Below are 22,668 nucleotides of genomic sequence, written 5' to 3'. Positions count from 1 at the left end.
TTTTGTTTTGTCTTTTGATACTGCACCCCCCTCCCTTGTGATTGTAAGCCGCCCTGAGTCCCCTCAGGGAAAAGGGCGGCCTATAAATCTTAATAAAATGCAAATAAAATGCAAAAAAAAAAATTCTGTTCATGTGATGCCATAGCTCAGGAGAAAAAAATCCTGTGGTTCCCTTGGTTGGCGAGCATCTCTAGCATACAAAGTGTGTACACTGTGTGTGTGTGTGTGTGTGTATGGAATCTGTTCCTCTCAACCATTTAAAATATATTATTGTGAGGTTGAAATATATTGAAGTAGTGTTATTCCAAAAGTGTTGCAGTGAGAAGCAATTCCTTTAAATTACCTATGATTAAAAATCCTATTTTTGTTTCAATATGCTTAGGGTCAGATGTGGAGGGGGAATTGTGTTTCTTTAGAATTCAGTATGGCTAAGCTGAAATAAATTGGAATGGGAACGTAACTGATGAACATGATTCATCTTCCTTCTGAGCTATTTGGCTGAAGTTTGGGAATCATTTGGAACTGGAAAAAACAGATCCTTTCTCTCCCCTGTAACCGTAGACCAGATATTCCCATAAGGCTGCAGCAGCTGTCATTCTTCACTCTGTCTGCCTATTTGCCTCTTATCGATCTCTATTTGGATGTGTTCTTGGATGAAATCTATGGTGTTCAAGGGAACAGATAACTTTGTGAAAAAGGAAGGAGGGAGGCGTGGAACTGCAAGGAGGCGGACTGGAAAGTTGCTTCTCAGCTCACTATTAGCAAACTTAATGAGACAGGGAGGGGTTAGGGTATATGCCTGCATGCCTGGAAAACAAACCTAAGCAAACATTGGGCTCTATGCTGATGAATCACAGCTTAGAAGATGAATAAACCCCATTTTCCAGATGGACACATATCAGATTCAAATGACCCCAGGAAACCTCCAAGGGAGAAAACTACTTTAAGCCTCCACAGTTCCAGGATTTCTCTTTGTGCAACTTATTTCCTCATTTGCATCTCCATACTACTTTTGCACCATGCTGCAGTTGTCCTGGGCCATCCCCAGTGCCTGGATTATGGTCCTCCTTTCCAGCCTCCATTCCATCTGGAGTTTTGCTCTGCCTATGAAACATTTGGCTGTTGTGAGCAAGAGAAGGACAACCACATTGCTGCCAAATACTGGGACATCATGGATTACATTGATCCCCAAGCCCAAAAACTATGTGGAGGATTCATCAAAGATATCTTGTGCCAGGTAAGATAGTGATGAGTAGCCTCATCTTCCTCATATGCCTTTGTGATGGAGATGATTGTTAGCAGTTTTGGCCTTTCTGAGAAATGATGGAAATGGTAATTTAATAATTTGCATTTGAGGTTCCCAGGAGAACTTTTCTGCTGGTAAGTAAGTTGAGCTATTGAATGAGCATAAATTCTTCAAATTTGCTTTGCATGCAAATTGTTGTTTTAGTTATATCTCCCAGAATCATTTGCTTATGAGATGGACAATGATATAATTTAAATAGGTAGGTAGGTAGGTAGGTAGGTAGGTAGGTAGGTAGATAGATAGATAGATAGATAGATAGATAGATAGATAGATAGATAGATAGATAGATAGATAGATGCTAACCATATTATAATGGAAAGATTCTGTTAAACTAAACCAATAATTCAAGGATGAATCAAGAGTAGAAGTTTGCCTTCTGATGAATTCACAGTTCCAAGTAAGTATGAAGCTGCAGCTGGAGAGAGTAATGTTCATTTGCTCTTCTCTTCTCTGCAAAAATGTAAAGACAGCTTGAAAAGAAAATAAGTGCTTATGACTAACACCATTTTAGTCCCTGCTAAGCAGATTTTTCAAATTTCATACAGTATTGATTTGGTATAAGTCTGTTAGACAGTAGCAGCAGTATAATAAATTACATATCTCTATCTATATAAAGCACGCTACAAGAATAAAAAATGTTCTCAAATCATTTTATAGAAGAATGATAATCTTCTTCTTGAATTAGCTTGTCTGTCAAGCTAAGCCTCCCCTGCAAGACAGTTGTGAGCTCAGGAAGGAGATTATGGAATGGTATATCCTGGTGCAACAAAAAATAATCCACAGTGTTCCATTTGATGAAATAAAAAAAAGTTGCATTCTGTCAAAGGATCATGCTGATTATCTCATGTTCCAGGCTAAAACCAAATGCCTTTTTTTTTGTGTCTTTTCAAATGCGGACTAAGGTAGAAACTCAGCAAATGAATCAAATCAACCCGCAGACCTTGGTATTTTTGTTTTTGGTTGTTATAAATAAGGCATTTAGATTGCATTCTTAATGACCTGCAATAGCCATGCTCCTGAAGACAGTCTTAGATCAGACAGCTGGATTCATAGAACTGTTGGAACAGCCACCCTCCACCCTCCTCACCTTTCTCTGTCTCCTAGCCTGCTCCCTTCCTTGCCAAACCAGCCATCCCACTGGTGTGCAGGAGAACAATGAATGATTTTCTGGTGGAGCCCTTCCTAGACTCCTGTATTCATTGAATTAAGGGTAGAATGGGGTTTCCTTCTGAATAGAAGCCAAGTTGTTGTGGTTTACCATATGCCAGCACTGAGCAGCAAAACAAAGAAACAAACCCCCAAAACAAACAAAAAAACAAAACAATCAACATTCTTCCAGCTTGCCATGCCTTCATCAATGACCTATATTACTGTATAGGGTATGTCCTGATATTGTTAAGTCAACATAGAACTGTTTTCAGGATTCCATTGTGAAAATAATTGTACAGCTGTTGAACCCTAAGTTATTGTGAGGTTCAATGCAGTTTTGCAATTCATGTATAGACTTTATTATTTATTTATTAAATTTATGCCATCTATCTCATTTTGAAGCAACTCTACGTAGCTTATGGCATAACAACATTAAAACAATCAGAGCTAAAATGAAGATGCAAACAAAATAAAATCACAGTTACAAGATGGAGAAGAGGAGGAATTGGGGGGGGGGAGAAGGTGGGATTGGCTCTTAATCAACCACCTCCAGTGTGATACTCCCCCGGCCCCCACCGGGGCCCCAGGCCATCTGAAACAGCCAGATATAACCTTGTGGAAGGTCAGAAGTATGGGAGCCGATCTCACTTCAGGGGGTAAGATATTCCAGAGGGCAGGAGCCACTTTTTTTTTTAACAAAACAGAAAAAAATGGATTATGTAGTAGATTTCACCTCAGTGCAAAGACAAACTTCAGAAGGTAAATTTTCTAAATAGCCACAGCTGGAGAGAAAAGGATTAACCTAATTCTTATTGCCCCTCTGTACCAAGTTTCATTATTACCATCTTATAGCTGATGAGTTTGCATTATGAATCTGCACTTTAAATAAAATACATTTTAATTACATCACTGTTGGAATCCCATATTCATTTTCCTAATACAAAAACTCTTGACGTCAGTAGTCTAAGCAGACTTATTCAGGGTTGTGCTGTGAATCATGTCTATTTGGATCTTTTATCATGCTTGTTATGTCTTGGCACACTGACCCTTTCTAATTAGGCAGCTCCAAATATGTTGGATTTCAGCTCCCTAAATTTCCAGCCATTCACTGTAGTTGCTGAAAGCTGTGGACTAATGCATTTTGAAGGTTTACATAAATTAATAAACAAAATTGTTATTAACTTCTACAAGAAAAAAAGATGTTTAATCTTTTCTCTCTCAAATAGAAACCCCAAAGATCATAATATTCTGTTTTTAAATCCTTCGTGGACCTTTTCTCATTAGGGGCAAAACAGTTGAGTGAATGAAAGTAAAATGGAAGACGATCCACCAGTAACTTTTGAGTCTTTGAAATTCCACCCGATTCCTGAATTCAAGAATAGAAAATTAACTGGGGTCAGCTTCAGACTGGGATACTTGGAGGGTCCAATCCAAGGATCCTCCAAGGATAAAGAATTCAAGGATTTATCTGATCTAATTTGGTATATCCCTGAAAATCCCTGGTTGGGGTTCTACTGGCAGAAACATCACCACCAACAGATCAACATGTATAAACGCAATTCTCCTGGCCTTCCAGCAGAACATTTCGGCATAAGCAAAGGGAGAATATTTTTGTCCATTCTGAATTTCAATCCGCAGATTAGGATTGTTCTCTAAAGCTTTGATTGATTAAAAAGGTCTGCAGCTGTATGGGAATTTGATTTCAAGACATTATTTTGTAGGAAAGGAATATGATGCAGTATACTTAAACAACATCTGGATAATCTAATATTAGGGGCTCTCAGGAAGAAAGAAAGGAAGAAAGATAGAGAGATAGAGAGATTCTTACACAAGCAGAGAATGTTTTACAGTGGCTATCTAGAATATAGCATTTACACACTGCTAACCACAAATTCTATGTAGATTAAATTAAACCCTATGTAGTGGAAGGAAATTTTTCAAATGAGCAAATGGAATCCTTAAACAGTGTACACTGTGGGAATGAAATTTTTATATGTTCAATTCTTGTTTAGAGAGAATAAGAATAGCAAACAGAACACCCCTTAAATTGCCACCTCACATGGAAAAATGAAAAGCAGCAGGAGTGATGTTTTTTTAAAAATTATTAAGGCAATTTAATACTTATGTCAACCCAAAGGAATGTCTTAACTTTAGCCATGCTTAGTCACAATGGATGTTATTTGTATTCTTGGATATAGAAACATAGCACAAGACAAGATTTGGACTTTAAGCAATAGATCACAAACCTAAGGAAATGGTGGGAAAATGGGTATTGATTTATTCAGTTATTTTTTTTAAATAAGTAGCACCTTTGTAGGTTTCACTTGTTTTAGATTTTCAAATGGTGTATTCTCCTACAGGTAACATGATTTAAAAGAACATGGAAGACCCATATGGACTCAAACAAAACATTCTTAATCTGTATGCACAACAGAGAAGTCCAGGTTTAATCTTCCACATTGCATTCAATGGGTTAATGACTATGTTGGATCCAATGTATTATTTATTCCTCCATTCTGCAGGAAAAAAATAGAAATATTTTTAGATTATTGTATTACTTAAAAACATGAAGTCCTGCCGATATGAAATGTCTTTATAACTATTTATTCACATTTGAGTTAAACAGATGCAAATAGTCACAGTCCACCCCATAATGTTTCAGAGAATAACAAAGTGTATTACCGTAATCTTGAACAGGAATGCTCGCCCTATGCGGCCCATCTCTACGATGCCGAGAACCCCCAGACACCCCTTCGAAACCTCCCTGGCCTTTGTTTTGACTACTGCTCAGAATTCCACCTCTACTGCCATTCTGCAATCACACTGCTTACAAATGACAGGCACATTCAAGAATGGTGTGAGAAGAACAGGACCCAATTCTGCAACATCATAAACATTCAGGATAAAGACTATTGTTTTCCTGATGTACTGAGGAACACTGACCTTAACAATAATCTGGGTGTTGTGGTGGCAGACAAGAAAGGCTGCCTTCAACTGTGCCTCAAAGAAGTGGCCAATGGGCTGAGGAATCCGGTGCTCATGGTGCATGCCAATGACAATACCCATCGGATGTTTGTAGCTGAACAAATGGGCCTTGTGTGGGTTTACCTCCCAGATGGAAGTAGATTAGAAGAACCTTTTCTAGACATTAAGCAATTGGTGCTGACTACCCCTTGGGTTGGGGATGAGAGGGGCTTCCTTGGGATGGCTTTCCATCCCCAATACAAAGAAAACGGGAAATTCTACATCTATTACTCCTACCAGGACAAGAAAAAGGTGGAAAAAATCAGGATTAGTGAACTGATGGTTTCCACAGCTGATGTCAACAAGGCCGATATAACCACAGAAAGGTAATAACTCCTTTTCTTACTTACTTTCTTCCAAGGTTGAGGACATATTTTCTCATTTCATTTATATAAAACGTTATATGACAGGATAGACCAAAATAGAATACTAAGACCATGGATAACCCATTTCAAAAATAAATAAATCAAATTAAGAACCACTTATACAAATCCTACAAATACATGCAATTTATTTTTCTGCTGCTAAGCAAGACGAGCAACATTGTGGTGTTAAGCCAAGAATACATCTATCTATGGTGCGCATCACTCTTTAGTCTACATCATTTTAGAGCCGTGTTCTTAAACTGTTTGTGACCCTGAATCTGACTAAAACAGGGTTTTCTGTTATTTTTACTGAATTATGGCATGACTGATATTTTAGGGTCCTGATTTACAAGCTGATCAACCAATGTCTGATTCAGAACTAGGATTATTCATGAAGGTACAGAGAAGTCCGAGGTGGCACAGTGGTTAAATGCAGCACTGCAGGCTACTTCAGCTGACTGCAGTTCTGCAGTTCGGCTGTTCAAATCTCACTGGCTCAGGGTTGAGTCAGCCTTCCATCCTTCCGAGGTGGGTAAAATGAGGACCCGGATTGTTGTTGGGGGCAATATGCTGACTCTGTAAACCGCTTAGAGAGGGCTGAAAGCCCTATGAAGCGGTATATAAGTCTAATTGCTATTGCTATTGCTAAGTCCTAAAAAAAAAAGCTTCATGAGATCATGTTCTTTTTAATCCTGCAACCATGCTTGAATATTCCCATTTCAAAAGGCAGGTAGAGTCATGAGTCCATTCTGAGTCGACAATGGCCTATGCAGAAGACCATTCAGAGCTTCAATCATACTCCAGAAGCAGCAGCAATTCAGAGTTATGCTGACTAGCAGTTTGGATTCAAAAATAATAGAAGAGCCGTTAAACTTTGCCCGAAAATTAGTGGCTCTATCCTACTATCAGGGAAGTATAGATGCTGATGGACATTGTGTCCTGACCCAGATTTTATCATGTGCCTATGATCAGCTTCAGTAGAAACATAGAAATAGAAAAAAAAGCTAATGTCCTTTCTTTGTTTAGTGTAAGAAAAGTTAAACAAAAGCACTAAGTTGATAAGGTGTTATGATTAATGCTTGAATAAATAATCTGTTTGCAGGAAATCCTTGAAAGCCATCCAAGGCACCCAACTTTATCTATGTTTGTTTCTTCTTCTTCCCCTTGCACATTGTTTCTCATTTCTTCTTTAGGAATCTCTTAGAGATTAAACAACCAGCTGCAAATCATAATGGTGGAGCGATCCTGTTTGGACTAGACGGTTACTTGTATCTGTTTACTGGAGATGGAGGGAAAGCTGGGGACCCTTTTGGTAAATTCGGAAATGCTCAAAACAAGTAAATATATCTGCCTTTCATTGCATTTAAATAGGAATGGTTATATGGGAAGTTTGTTGATATAAACAGTTTAATAAAGCTAGTTATTGTAACTATTGCAAATTAAATTTTATTATACTTTAATTTCTATATTGTGAGCCAGTTTGATATAGTGGTTAAGCCATCAGGTTAAAAACTGGAAGACTGAATTCTAGTCCTGCCACAAAGCCAGCTGGGTGACCTTGGACCAGTCACATTCCCTCAGTCCTAGGAAGGAGGCAACAGCAAAACACTTCTGAAAAACCTTACCAAGAAAACTTCAGGGATTTGTCCAGACAGTCTCCAAAAATCTGATTGAACCGAAGGAGAAAAATCTTTCTATCATTAAAAAAAACTATTTAATAAAACTGTTTTAAATAATATTGATAAAATGGCAGGTGTGCACTTTTCAAATAATGCTGCAATCTATTAATATAATCTATTAAATGAAGTTATTAACTGCATATGTCAATAGTGCCTTGAAACAATGGAAAACATTTATCAGAACATAATATATTTTCAACGCACCGAAAACAAACAGACAAACAAACCAATTAGATTTCTTAAAATACTGCTCACATTTGAGTATGTTATTGTAAATATTAGTATTCTGAATGTGGAAATCCAGCTTTGGCTTAAAATTTCATTCAGGAGATTAGTTCCAGGATGGAAAAAAAATAATGAACCAAGATTTCCTCTGCTTCCCAAACCAGGCTAAATCTCTATTGAGGTTACTTCACAACTACTAAATTATTTGATGAGTTGTCCATGCCTTTAACAGTGCCTTCTTATGTCTTGCTTTTTTCTTAGGAGTAGCTTGTTAGGGAAAGTTTTACGGATTGATGTGGAAGGAAAAGGTCCCCAGGGGAGGCCCTACCGCATTCCCCATGACAATCCATTTTCCTCGGATCCCAAAGCTCGCCCTGAAGTCTATGCTTACGGTGTAAGGAACATGTGGCGCTGCTCTGTGGATCGTGGAGATCCACTCAGTCACAGGGGAAAGGGACGAATCTTCTGTGGAGATGTCGGACAGAACAGGTTTGAAGAAGTGGATATAATTATTAAAGGCGGGAACTATGGTTGGAGAGCCAAGGAAGGGTTTGAGTGCTATGATACAAAACTGTGTCAAAACTCCTCATTAGGTAAGTATTATAACATCCCAGAACTGCTAATAAGATGAACGCCAATGTGTAGGCATCTTATAGAAGCTTATTACTTTCATTAAATCAATAAAAACAGTGTTATGGCATGGAAACACCTTTCATGTAACTTCACAATACACATACCTACATCCTTAGAAGTAAGTGAAGGCCCCACAGCAAGGGTCAACCTATTGCTGAAAACAATCAAAGGAATTAACTAATCAAAAGTAGACATACATAACTCCACCCCAACAGTCATGGAACCACCTACATTTAATCAATTGAGCCATTTTGCATACTTAAGGAAAATTGTTGGTGAGAAACTGTTGCAGAAAAGGCTAACTCTCATCAATATGTGGCCCTGTTTTGGTCTGCCTGCTCCCTAGAACAGGTAATGATATAACAAAGCCTTGCCAGTACTCCCTGCCTGGGCACAAAGACTCGGAGGATATGAGATACAGCACTAAAATATTAGGAAGTGGGTGGGATTATGTGTTCTCCAAATCATGTTTTTTTTTTTAAAGAAAACTAGTTAGCATCTTTATGTGCTTGTAAAAAACTGGAGTGGAGCATATGAGAACAGGGTCTGTCAAATCACAAGTCTACATTAAGCTATCCATTTCCTAAGAGATGCAGGCATCCTCAGGATCTGGCTGTTTTATTTCAAAATGGCAAAATGTGCTGTGGAGTTGTGCCACAAATTGCACCTCTCTATCAAAAGGTGGTTCATGCAGCTTGTAACCATATGTTGATTTAGGGATTTGGCCTTCCCTGGATTTACTCTACAAACACTGCAGCTAAGACCTTTCCTGAGTTTCTAAATAAGTATGTTACTTCTACATATGTCAATCAAGTAGAAAGCCTTGCCTGTAAACATTTAACATTTTGTTTACCTCTCAAAACAAACAAACAAACAAATAATCTTTAAATAGATACTTGGGCAGGCCTCTTACTGTTAAGACTGTTTACATAGTATGCTGCAGTCATCATTGGGTCAAATGACAAATACCTTAAGAACACTTAGTGTACTTAATCAAGAATAATATCATGCAAATAAATTTTATGTGGGTAACACATAGTAGAAAACAATACTTGCATGCATGCTTATTGCTCATAGATTAAGGAAGTAGTGTTCACAGAAAGGGTTCTCTATACTACTATTAAGTGAATGCCCTGAAATGGGCACTGTCCTGTTTCTGAGATACTATTGGGGAACCCAATAAACTTTTCTTAACGTGAGTTTGTTTTGTATAGTTGTAAATCCTGAGGTTCCTCCTCCTCTGCCGGTTTGATTATTTAAGGATTGAAATCCTGGAAATGTAGATTCTTATTAGTAAATAATAATCAGAAGTTAACACTGGCATTGCTCTCGATCAGGAGATTTTTGCCTCTTTTTAGATAATCCAATAATTTCAGTTGGGTAACTTCTTTTCCTTTGTAACAGAGGATGTACTTCCAATATTTGCTTATGGACGTTCTGTAGGAAAATCAGTCACTGGTGGATATGTTTATCGAGGGTGTGAATCTCCAAACCTCAATGGTCTTTACATTTTTGGCGACTTTATGAATGGGTAAGGGGCAGTTATTTCCATTTACTTTTAAATACACTAAAGTGTGTAACTTATGATCAGATAAGATTCTGTTTATGTTGCCTGAGTATGTAAAACATTTGTTTCTTTTTGACTATTCTAAGTGTTATCCATTATGATTATTTATTTATTAATTAAATTTATACACTACATTGAGGTGAGATAATTATGCTTATTCAATTCTACAATTCCCACCAAATGTAAGAGGTTCTTTATCAGCTTTTCCTTCAAGCTATAGCTGCCCAAACTACAGGTCTTTAGCACATTCAGCCCAAATGTGTATCTGGGATTATATATTTGAAAATAGTGTGACCCCATTAGGTTAAGACCAGTGGCTAGCAAAATATGAAAATACATGAAGTGACCATGGTAGAGAAGTTCAACCCATCTTTCTAAAGGCCTTGTTCCTTTTTTAATTGCTGTGACTGTGTATATATAGTTTTATCACATAGTTTTTGACAGTTCTCATCAGGCATTACTATGCCTCAGTTGCAAATATTCAGGTAACCATTCCTTTAAGACAATCATCTGAAAATGAGTGAATTTCCCATGGGTACAAGATCATGAATCTACATCTAAAATTACTCATGGAACCAGTTCTGATAGCAAAATATATATGCAAATTATTTAAATGGAATAGAGCAATAGATGGCTATTGCCCTTCACATCTAATTCCCATCACATCTAATTAGTATGTTCAGTAGCCAAGGATGATGAGAATATACTCTAATTAACAGTATCTGAAGGGTCACAAATTCCCTATTTCTGGGTAATAGAGAAATATAGGAAGTGTCTTATGTATATTGGATCACAATATTGATCTTTGTTTTGTTATATTGAAGTTCTAGTCTAAGTTTTCAAGTGAAAATTCTGAAGACCATTTTTTAGAGAGGCTGGTGGGTTGAACCTAGAATCTTTTGCATGGAGGCAGATGTTCCAACATGGACCTGTGTCCTTTCGTAAGTGAATGCAGCAGGCTCAGGATAACCAAGGTTTAATTTCATTTTTGCATAAATTAACTGTGTGTACTACCATTATTTTTTAAAACTTTGAACTATAGTGGAATTGCAAAATAAAAATAAGATTTCATTTTCTTTCTCCTTTCAGTCGACTTATGGCTTTGCAGGAAGATGAGAGAACAAATACATGGAAAAAACAAGATATTTGCATTGGTAGCATAAAAGCCTGTGCTTTTCCAGGGCTTGTGAGTTCGTACAGCAAATTTATCATCTCTTTTGCAGAGGATGAAGCAGGTAACCTGTTTCTTATTTCCAATATCTTAAAAATGGGGTGTTTGGAGGACCTAATTCAAAAAAAGTATATGATTAGTACAGGGTTACCTAAATCATTGCCTTGGCAAAATTGAATCTGCCATTTGGTTTGAAACCATAGAGATGATCTGCTGGAAATCCTACCCTTCATGACAGGTTTATAGGTAGAAGCTAGACGATAGGTCTTTTAATAATCACCTCCACATCTGGAGCAAGCTTCCCTAGAGAGATTTCACAAAGGAGTTAAAACAGTATTATTCTACTAAACATTTGGCTTGAATTTATTGGGTATGCATGCATCTTTTATTTAATTTTGTTTACTGTGTTTTCTGTTTTATTCTTGGTTTAAGATGTTTTAATTGTTTGGGACAGTCTACACATATTGTGTACACTGTATGTGTAATTAACTAATTAAACTGGTATGCCTTTATGCTAACTTTCCAAAGCATGCCTTTGGTCACAGACAACATTTTTGAATAAGTAGGCATGCTCAAAATGTTTAGAGCTTGCTGTGGATGCTTTTACAAAATGAATACTACTAGAATATTTGGAAAATTTCTATCATGGCCAGTTCAGAAAGCAACTTGCTCCTGCCAAGATTGTGGGACTCACAGAGCTCTCTTTAATATGCTAATTTTCCTATGTCTTGTTTTCCATCAAATAGACATAATCCAAAAGTCCTGAGCTTCAGCTCCACCTACTTTACATCCTAAGGATGCCTGTGGACTAATGTGAGACACACAGATCAACCTAGAACCAAAAATTATGCTTGAGGCTGACACTATATGCCACTTTCCCATTAAAATGTGCTTTCAAAATTAAAAACTTTAAATTTAAAAAATTTAAAGAGGAGCAGATGCCAAGAGAAATGTCTGCTCATTCATGCTGCATTGTTCTATACCAGATAGAGTAGGCAGGGGTGTCAAAGTGGTGGCATCACATGCAGCTCCACAAAGGGGAAAAACATTGCAATATGTCATGTGACCCATAAGATAGAGCATTGTTCTTGCTTATATTAGAGGTAGGCAGGCTGATTAGCAGTCAATAAAGCCAAATCAACTATATTTATTATCCTACCAATAGCTGAAAACTTTCCAGCTTTATATCTGCCAGAAATTGCAAGGGCAAGAATGGGAAAGAAAGACAGACTGGATGGTTATAGTACTTAGCTGCCTTCAGCCTGATGGGACTTATAACACAAGCCATCCAAAGGAGAACTAAGAACTAAATCAGTCTTGTCCTGTTTCTAATACACATCCTTTCTTTTGTTGTCTCCAGGTGAACTTTATTTTATGGCTACATCTTATCCAAGTGCCTATGCTCCAAGTGGCTCTATTTACAAATTTGTGGATCCAGCAAGGTTAGTACCTCTTCCAAGATCTCGAAAGTTCTTTCTTGAGCTATTTTAAAAGAAAAGAGAAGAAAGATGTCTGTACCGGTAATTGCCAAGACACCCTCATGAATCAATCTGACTTCAGTTTCATGAATGACAACTGAGGATGGATTTACTTTATTGAGAAGTTGCTCTTTCTTAATGCAGGAGAGCACAACTTTTATTTGTATTTTTCCCCTTTGCAGCTGGGAAAGCTTTTTCCCCCCTCAGGGATTAGGGAAAGGAAGAGATTAAAGTCATATTTCCCAGTCTTTGCCATTTAAAGATGTGTGGACTTCAGCTGGCTGGGGAATTCTGGGAGTTGGAGTCCACACATCTTAAAATGGCCAAGGTGGAGAAAGTTTGGATTAGAGAGCACAGCCTGTATGAGTCCCGTATTGAAGCTTCCTGTTATGCAGCTGCTTCTCAGTAAAACAAAGTCTGTCAGAAAAAACTGTCCAAGAACTAAAAATATGGAAACAGATGAAATGCATTTAGTTATAAACGCTAATTTATGCTCTAACAACCTGAAAGACTGTTTTAATGATTTCAGAAACAGCTTCTTTACAGGGCTTGAACAAAAATTTGAATTCTTTTGCCCCACAACAAAACCTTTATTTTCTCTGCTCAGAAGTCAAATGAGCATCAGTTCATGTGTGTGAGGGTACTGTACGTGGTGAAATCTATCAAATTTTAAAAAGCACCCCTATTTAAAAATTATTGGTCACATCAATATATGTTCAATGTTCTGCTTTTTAATCATCCTGGTCTATTCATCATTTTAACCCCAAGGCAAATAAATTATATTAGTGTGACATACGTATGAGCCATCCCATACTCTTGATGTTGGTTAGTCGTCACTAAGAAGCACTTAATTTATTGACTCTGCATCTCTCCTCCCACCAATCCCAATCCAGAAGAGAGTTTATATTATCACCAACACTACAACAACAGCAACAATAATGGTCCAAGTAATCAGTGTTTTAAAAGAGGCAAGGGGATAAACCTGGGCTTGTCTTCCAAAATCTGTTTAGTCCACCTCTCTGTGCATCTTGTTTTCATCAATGGAAGCTATCATGTTCTTCCTGTTCTGTCTTGTTCTTATTTTAGAGGATAGTTTTATCCAGCCAATGCCCTCCAGATATGTTGGACTCTAATTCTCATCTGAAGCAGGTTGTAGTCCAACGTATCTCACCAAGTGCCAGTTTAGGGAAGGCTGTGGTAAGCAAAACTCAAGGAAAGTTGGCCTGTAGGAGGCTCTGCGGGACTGACAGCATGGAAAGCAGACAAAAATATATCTTTCCATTCCATCTAAATTTGGTGTATTTATTTTAAAATGGAGGATTACCATAGAATTTGTCTGCAACTGAGGAACGAGTCTAGGACAAACATGAAAACTCCATTGATAGACCTGAAGTGAAAGCATTGGATATTCTATACAAGAGAAAGCCACATTAAGAAAAACAGCAGCAGCAAAAAAAGTAGAAAAAAATTGCTGCTGCTTTTTTTAAAATGAAAGGATAGAAAAATGAATGTAGGAAATATAATTTAAACTTTTAAAAAGGGAAGTATTTACATAAGAAATTTCAGGATTGGTGTTTGAGCTATTGATTTCAGATGATTACATGTAGTTCTTTTTAATGAACATTTGCGGTTGCAATGGTAACTTTACCACCAATCCTCACGTATACAGCTTTTGTGGATCTGTACAGCAAAGAAAAACTGAAGTAAAATAATAAACACGGACACAATTTCACTTAGTGACTGCTTTGCTTAATGAGGTCACTAAATGAGGACTATTTGTACATACAAAGCAAAACTGGCATGCCGAGCCTATAGTTTGCAGCTACTGGTTTAGCTTTTAAATATGCCATAATTTTGAGTTGTTGGAATAGGAATTGTATGTATGCAGACATATGTTTTAGGAAATGTGAAATCCTTTTGACTAAAACATTTGAAAGGAGAAGAGATCAACATTGTTCATTCTATGCAATTGGCATCTGTTGCAGATATCTATACATTTAATAGATATTAAGAATATTCTCTTGTTTTCTCAGTAAAGTTAGGACATAAAATGGTGACAGGTATGGACTACTATAATGTTGAGGAGGCCAAATGTAGGATTTAAACATGGGTGAGAAAGATGTGACCCTTCAGAAGTTGGTTTATCCCTTTCCTCATCCCAGGGAGGCCAAGGGTTAGAATTTAATACCTCAAGGACCACATTCCTTTAAGACATGTGGGCCAACCATGATTGTCAAGAAGTACTATGCAGTGTTACTATGGAAACCAACTCTTTGATGTTGAGATTCATATGACAGCTCTTTTCTAGCCACTTCTGGGGGTACCCCCCCCCACAAATAGGCAGATGTCAAGGGAGGTTTATTTACTCAGGAACTCTTTCAGTCACGTTAATATGGTATATCAGCCACAGGTCTGCCTTCCCTTTTTTCCTATAACTACAGGTATTTTTTTTCTGACAAAATGTTCTTAGTAATCCCCCAATTTTCAAAGTCTTAATACATTTTGTGTTAGACTAATAAAGTTACTGCTGTAATATGGGTTGTCTTCCCTCTGGCCAACATATCTGCCTGTGTTTAAAGTCACAGTTAATTAGCAGAGCATGAAAAATATACAAACACAACTATGATCTCATTGGCAGGTTATGTAAATTAGGAGTAATGTCCATTTTAATTAGAAAATATATTAACAACTTCCTTAATTAAAGACATTATTCTGTCAAGGAAAGGATTAACACCAGGATTCAAAACAGGGTATCTAGAAAAGGGTCAAAATGGCGATTGCACTATTGACACCTATCCTTTTTTAGGCATGTCCTGACTTTTTGGATTCTGTCCTTTGGTCCCTTTATTCAAAAGGAATAATTATAGCTTATAGTAAAAATGCCAAAATGTCTTTTTTTGCATTGAAATCAAATTCTCTGAGTACCGTTATCACCTGCTTTGTATTTAATGATTTCCCTGTTTGGAAAGACCCATAAGGTCTGCATCCCTCAGACTGCACACTTTTCAATTACTCAAAAATTAGATAACTTCCTTCAGCCCTTAGGGCAAAAAACCCGAAATTCACATTGAGTTGCCCAGATATATTTTTTTGTGATCCAATTTGTGTTTTAGGAGAGCTCCACCAGGAAAATGTAAACAGAAGCCAGTTCCAGTGAAAACAAAGAGCAAGCGGATTCCATTTGTTCCAACTGCAAGTAAGTCAATAAGGGTTTGCTCTGCTGTTTATTTTCACTATGTAATAGTACAAATATTCAGACATACTGAAAGGAAAGATTTGTTCAGCTTTCAGTACTTTCTTCCAGATCACAAGAAGTCATTTCTTCCGCAAGAAATTGTGCGTTGTTTCTCATCTATTCCCACCTCTCACACATAGTCCCTTGTCCAGATAATATAGTTGGTCAATGATTTCTGTGGTCATTTACTGATAACATTATAGCATGATTTGGTAGTGCTTCTTAATTTGTGGTAGAAATACCATTGGAAGTAAGGAAAAATAGTTCTGGATGGATGCAGCTTTTCTTCCCAAATGGGGGAAAAAAACCTCTGGAAAGGACAGAGAAGAGCCAAGCTAATAAAAGCAATCAAAGCAAAGGGAACAGAGCATCTTAGCAAGTAATTCCTGGAAACCAAGACTGGGGTAACTTCTGTAACGATTGGGTTTGAGAATCTAAATAATTAAATACATTTCCCCCAACTCTAAAGAGAAATTTTATGAAAGTGAGAACAATTAATCAGTGGGGTGACTTTCCTCCAGAAGCTGTCTGTGCTCCAACACTGAAGTTTTAGAAGAGATTGCACAACCATTTGTCTGGAATGGTGTAAGGTCTCCCGCTTAAGCAGGGAGTTGAACTAGAAGACCTCCAAGGTCTCTGCCAACCCTCGTATTCTAGGTTATTCTTTCCTTAGGTTTTGTTCATTATTTAGTTGTAGGTTTTGATTTTGGTACAACTGCTCTCAGAGAGACAAACACTTTCTGTCAAATTAGCTATCATTTAAAAAAAATAATGATAACATTGTCAATAGTGGTGCTACATTTTAATGTGCTTAAGTCTTACCTTAACTGATAAATATAATAAAGAACTGCATCTAGATACCCTTCCTTCCTTCCTTCCTTCCTTCCTTCCTTGAAAAAGTAGCATCCAGGTTCTCTGATAGTGTGACTAATATACACATAAGGTATACAGAATTAAAAACTATTGGAATAGAAAATTAGCAGTGAGTAACTTTTGGCAATTTAATATTGTTGGGAGGAGGAAGGAAGGAGGGGTGTCCTGGTAATGCAAATATCTGTGGTCACACCACATGTTGGTATAATTGGTATGTTTTCTTTCCTTTCTAGACTTTTGTTTTAACTATATAAAACCTATGTTGGAGCTTAAACTGCAGTGTAAGTTGATTTCCAGCAACTGTACTGCTAAATTTGAGTTTAGTCACAGGAAACCATGGCTTTGTAGGCTATTTCTGTACGTTAAATGCTTGATTTAGGCAATATTGTCTGCTGATTCCCTCTTGTATAGTTGTACTTTTAAACCCAAATAGCTACAGATATGGGCATGGCATTTAAAAGATGTGTATATGTTCATATTTTTTTCTTTAATCTGCTACCCAGATCAACCTTTCAAATGTAATGCCCGTGGTTGAATGAAAATGTGATCTTGCCTTCCACTAGATTTGCAAGTAAGGCAAAAATATGGGAAAAGGCCATTGCTTGCTCTAAGGCAGCATTTGTAAGTTGTCAATCTGCTAATGTGAATTATGAACTTTTAAACCATGTTTTCTCAGAGACTGTGCCTGAACTGATCAAAGAGCGCCTTACAACCCAGTCTTCCAAAACAATTGTCCGTTCTAAAGAACGTCTCCCTGCTTCTTCTGGCCAGAAACGGAAGAAGCCTGCATCTGACAGAAAACATGGCTCAGCAGATCCTACACGTTCTGGTAAAAAGCTGCCAACAGCACAGCGTCCCAAAGGCCGGGATGCCCAAGCCAAATCTGATGGGCGAACACAAAAAGAGAAAGCACCATTCATCTCTGGAGCAAGAACTTCGCCCCCCCAGAAGAGAAGATCACAATTACCTGGAGCCCTGAAGAAACTTTCACAGTCTCCAAAGGTGAAATCAGCAGCTAAGGAGAAAACATCAAAGAAGGGAAAGAAGAAGAAAGAAAGGGTCAGTGCAAGAAGTTCTGTTTGAACATCCAAAATGCTCCCAAGAATCAAGTGAAGGGAATCTGGATGGGATTGCCAAGTGACTCATTTTACTTCCAAGAAAGTGAATCAGAATGGCATAAAGATATTATACACAATTTTTAAAACTTGAATCTACGCTGCTTTTCAGCCACACCAGATGTGGTACATTCATTTAAATGTTTAATTGTTTAAATGTTTACAACTGGGAGTTTAACCAGTTGTTTTCCAGTTAACTGCTCTGCTCAGGTCTTTCTCTGAGAATTGCTTAGTGAATCTAACCAGACACTAGTGCAGGGGTCTCCAACCTCGGCCACTTCAAGACTTGTGGACTTCAACTTCCAGAGTTCCTCTGCCAGCTTTGAAGCATTTTGCTGGCTGAGGAACTCTGGGAGCTGAAGTCCACAAGGGGCCAAGGTTGGAGACCCCTGCTCTAGTGGGCACTTACTACAGTCCACCAAAAATACAACTGTCTCATGTGAGAATGGATTTGCTCCCTTTTTCTGAAAGACCAGTCCCTTCATGACTTCCTTAGAAAAAGCATCACTGAGATTCAGAGAGCTGCACTTTAATCACTCATTTTTGGCAGAGGAAGAAGGGCTGAGCAAATGAGGAAAGCTGGTTGTATCCCGAGAATGGAATCTTCTAATTTTTATTTTAAAATGTTTGCATTTTCACAACAGAAATCAAAATGACCAAATGTTACTCAATCTTTATATTTCAATGATGCCAACCCAAAAGTTGAATTTTTAAAATGAGTTATAGCATACAGTGCAAGAGTTTTAAAAAATTCTCATTCCTTCTCTCTCTCTCTCTCTCTTCTATAAATATAGAATGAAAGAAAAAAAGAAAGTGTTTGTGGTTTCTGGGAGACTCTTGAAAAAATATAGATGTTAATCAGAGGAAATTTTATACATCAAAGTCTTCTCCATCTCTAAAATGCATGTCCCTGTGGACTGCGCTCTGGATTTCATCTATCTCACCTTCTCCATGCTGGTGCCTCCCAGATGTGTTACTGTATAGTAAAACTCCCCCAACCCCGGGTGCATTGCTACTATACAGTATGTGCTGGCTGAGACTTATGGGAATCACAACATAACATGCATGGAGGAGACTTTGCTTTGAGAAGGCAGATTGCCCCTATATGCTAATAGAGAAATCCCTGTTCAGGTATTGAGCCTTATTAACCAGCCTAGGGTTCCTCAGACTATCTGCTAATTTGTGAAAGGGGATGTTGTTGTTTTTTTTTTTGGTGTTGCAACCTCAAATAAAGAAATGCAGCCAGTGAAATAAAGAGAGCACAGATTTTCTGTCAGTCTGAACTGAAGCACCTCTTGTCTCCCATGTTATCACAGTCCTTGTGCGATCATTCTGCTTTCAAATGGTTCAGATACTGGATGGGGAGCAGGAAGTAATCTATACACATATAGACTGGGTGAAAACAGACTTAATAGCAGTAGCTGTGAGAGGGATCTTGGAGTCTTAGTGGACGACCAATTAAATATGAACCAACAGTGTGCAGTAACCGTGGCACGACAAAACCGCGAAGCCCTTATCTGCGGAGACATAAGCGCGTCGCTAAAGCCGCGATGTCATCATTGCGCGTCATCACCACCGTGACAACAGCGCGGCAACAGAAGGGCGCTTTAAAACGGCGCCGCGGCAGAAAGCCGATTTCCATTAAGGTAAGGGTTAGGATTAGGTTTAGGGTTTGTTTTAGGGTTAGGTTTAGGGTTAGGTTTAGGGTACTGAGTGCTTGGGAATGCGTGGATTTGCCCTCCGCGATTATGTTATCGCGGTAGGGTCGCGTTTTTCCTTAGCGCTTTGAACGGCGCGAATTAGTCTTCGCGCTTATGTCTCCACGGATAAAGGCTTCGCGGATTTGTGGTGGAACCTGCAGTAACAGACAAGAAAGCCAGTGGAATCCTAAATTGCATTAACAGAGGGTTACAATCAAGCTCAAATGATGTACTAATACCACTCTATAAAGCCTTAGTAAGACCACACCTAAAATACTGCATCCAGCTTTGGTCACCACACTATAAAAAGTATGTTGAGACTCTAGAAAGAGTGCAGAGAAGAGCAACCAGGATGATTAGGGGACTGGAGACTAAAACATATGATGAACGGTTACAGGAACTGGGCATGGCTAGTCTAGTGAAGAGAAGGGCCAGGGGAGACATGATAGCAGTGTTCCAATATTTGAGGGGCTGCCACAGAGAGGAGAGGGTCAAGCTATTTCCCAAAGAACCTGAAGGCCAGAAAAGGAATAATGGATGGAAACTGATCAAGGAGAGATTCAACCTGGAAATAAGGAGAAATTTTCTGACAGCGAGAGCAATTAACCAATGGAACAGCTTGCCTTCAGAAATTGTGGAAGCTTCATCACTGGAAGCTTTCAAGAAGAGAATGGACTGCTAGGTGTCAGAAATAGTGTAAGGTCTCCTGTGGTGGCAGGTTTGGACTAGATGACCTACAAGGTCCCTTCCAACTTTTAAAATCTGTAATAAATCCATCACGCCCGGACCAGTGACTTCACACTAGCTGCTCTCTGAGCCTATCCTACTTCACTTTTCCCATAACAACCCTGTAAGAGAAGCTGGGCTCAGGGATTCGGGCAGAATATAAATCTGACTAATGAATAGACATCCAAACACTGTCTGGGCGTCATGGGAACAGAGGACGGTAGGCTAAGCATTTCAATAGTGTGCTCAGGAGGGTGATTTTTTTTTTCTTGTTCGAAATAAATCTTGCTCCGCTGCCACTGCCCTTTCCCCCATATTCCTTGATTAGCAGCCCCACCTGCTGGTCTTGCCGTGGAACGACAACACACGCTACAGATTTTATACTACTCGCTCGCTTCTTTTTGTCTTTCGGACCTAAAATTCATTTGGGATCCTAACTGACAAAGAATCATTTTTTTTTGCGCACGAAGCAGTGGTTCGAGGCAAGCACCCGATTTCAAGGTATAGATAAATGAAAATGTTTTGATTTCATCTGCACCAATCTAAGCTATAATGAATGAAAAAGAATTCTTCGCTTGTCAGCATTTCGCAATCAGTAATTGTGTTTGCTTGTGGACAATAGAGCTGTCATTGACCTTAAATTTCGATATCGAACGTGTTGTGTGAAGTTGCACGCAGAACACTTAAAAAAAACAAAAAAAACCATCAAATGACTGTTTTTTTAAAAGAAAAAAATCGCTAGGCCCCAGCGAGGATCGAACTCACGACCCCTGGTTTACAAGACCAGTGCTCTAACCACTGAGCTATGGAGCCACCTATCATCTTGGCTTATCTAGATGAATGGTACAGTACTGTTCTTCGAAAATATTCGCTCATTCCATCGATTTCTCTAGATCGATGTTATTGTGAAGAATGAATTAACTCCGCTTTTCAGTCAGAGATTTGAGACCGCGCTGACTAATACAGGTAACAGAGACAAGTCGACTTCCGGCCTATTATGTGCTGTAACATAAAAACCATTTCATTAAAAATAGGAATAAATACTCAGCAAGCAACCAAGAACGTCTAGGTCTGTAGTTCTGGAAAATAAAAAGACAGAAGTACATCATAGCCTACCTGTTTACACCACTTTATATTATATGTGGGCAATCTACAGTCAGATTCATAGCGTAAGACTGTTGGAAACTTAAAATTCAAGTCCTAACCAAGGCCCTAAGGATTACTAAGGCAATGTCTAAGAATATAGGCAGTTCTGAGCAGGGTTTTTTGGTGGTAAAATTAGTGTTCAGGTGTGATAAATTCAATATTTCCACATATTGAGAAGTCCTTTAAGTATCACTGAGGACTCCGATCACTATTGGTATAACAATGGATTTCTTTTTCATAAATGTTCAAGTTGAATCTGCAACTCCCAATGTTTTTTTAATTTTTCCCAATTGTTTTCCCCCTGAATCTTAGCATCACCTGGTATAGCAACATCAATAAACCAGACTTTTTTCTTGTCATAACTGTTATGCGAGGCATATTACAATCAGAATGCCTCTCTAATAGATCTTAAAGTCCCACAAAAGGTCTTAACCAGATCATTTCCCAAAACTTTAGGGGACAATGGGGGGAATTTAGATGGGAAATATCATCTTCTGCCCATTTATTTCCTCTTACAGGTGAATACAGTGTATGACTGCAACTCACTTCTGATATTCCTAGAATAGTGTTTCCCAACCTTAGTATGGTTTCTTAACTTTAAGATGTTGGACTTCAACTTCTCTTGGCTAAGGAATTCTGATATTTGAAGTCCGCCCATCTTAAAATGGCTGAGATTGGGAAACATTGCTTTACAAAATGGGTCAGAAACACAGTATTGCAACTTTCATAGAGCTTTTCTGACCCCTGTCCTATTAGATTACTATCCCTTGTATCCTAATGATTAACAGGGATTGCAGTTGGGAAGTATGCATTGTTGAGGATACTGTACAGACAAGAGGGATGTGATCTGTTCGTGTTCTTGAGGGGACCGTGCCCTCCCCAGGACTTTCTGTTCCATGCACTGCAATGTCTAAAACTGCTCTGCAACTTTTTATCCAGTTAGGAAAAACTTGCCTTTCTGCCTGAGGCTACAGTGGATGTAGTATTGACACAGCAAAGGCATTAACAGGGAGGGGGCATAAGATATGCTTATTTAGAAAGAATTATTTTATAAAAGTGGGAAATCATCCCTATTAAGTATGTTAACAGGGGAAGCTGCAGAAAGTGGTAAAGGAAAAAAAAAAGATGGTGTCCACCATGGTGCAATCAAGCATCATTGTGGTTATCTTGGTTGATTAGTGCTCAACTTTATCAACATGAAAGGGAGAGATCTGGTTGTGGATGCTTTGGTTTCTCCTAGAGCTGGGCATCACTTGAGGCCTGTAAGCCACAGGTT

General features: G+C 38.3%; 1 protein-coding gene and 1 non-coding gene across 2 annotated transcripts; one reads left to right on the top strand and one right to left on the bottom strand.

Moving 5' to 3' along the window:
* Positions 1-716: 716 nt before the first annotated feature.
* HHIPL2 (HHIP like 2) lies at positions 717-17,902 on the top strand. Its single transcript, XM_014053226.2, has 9 exons — positions 717-1,237; positions 5,153-5,805; positions 7,038-7,181; positions 8,010-8,341; positions 9,786-9,912; positions 11,038-11,183; positions 12,480-12,561; positions 15,711-15,793; positions 17,382-17,902. The coding sequence occupies exons 1-9, from the start codon at positions 866-868 to the stop codon at positions 17,786-17,788; spliced, it is 2,346 nt and encodes a 781-aa protein (XP_013908701.2). The 5' UTR covers positions 717-865; the 3' UTR covers positions 17,789-17,902.
* A 3,084-nt stretch (positions 17,903-20,986) lies between these two features.
* TRNAT-UGU (transfer RNA threonine (anticodon UGU)) lies at positions 20,987-21,059 on the bottom strand. The gene has a single exon. It is a non-coding gene; the product is annotated as a tRNA-Thr (tRNA).
* Positions 21,060-22,668: the final 1,609 nt, after the last annotated feature.

The sequence above is a fragment of the Thamnophis sirtalis genome, unplaced genomic scaffold, assembly GCF_051295495.1.
Source record: "Thamnophis sirtalis isolate CommonGarterSnake01/CBP01778 unplaced genomic scaffold, rThaSir2_p1.2 scaffold_6, whole genome shotgun sequence".
Taxonomy (NCBI): Eukaryota; Metazoa; Chordata; class Lepidosauria; order Squamata; family Natricidae; genus Thamnophis; species Thamnophis sirtalis.
Note: the sequence above shows the minus strand (reverse complement) of the source record. Positions and strands in the feature narration are given on the sequence as shown.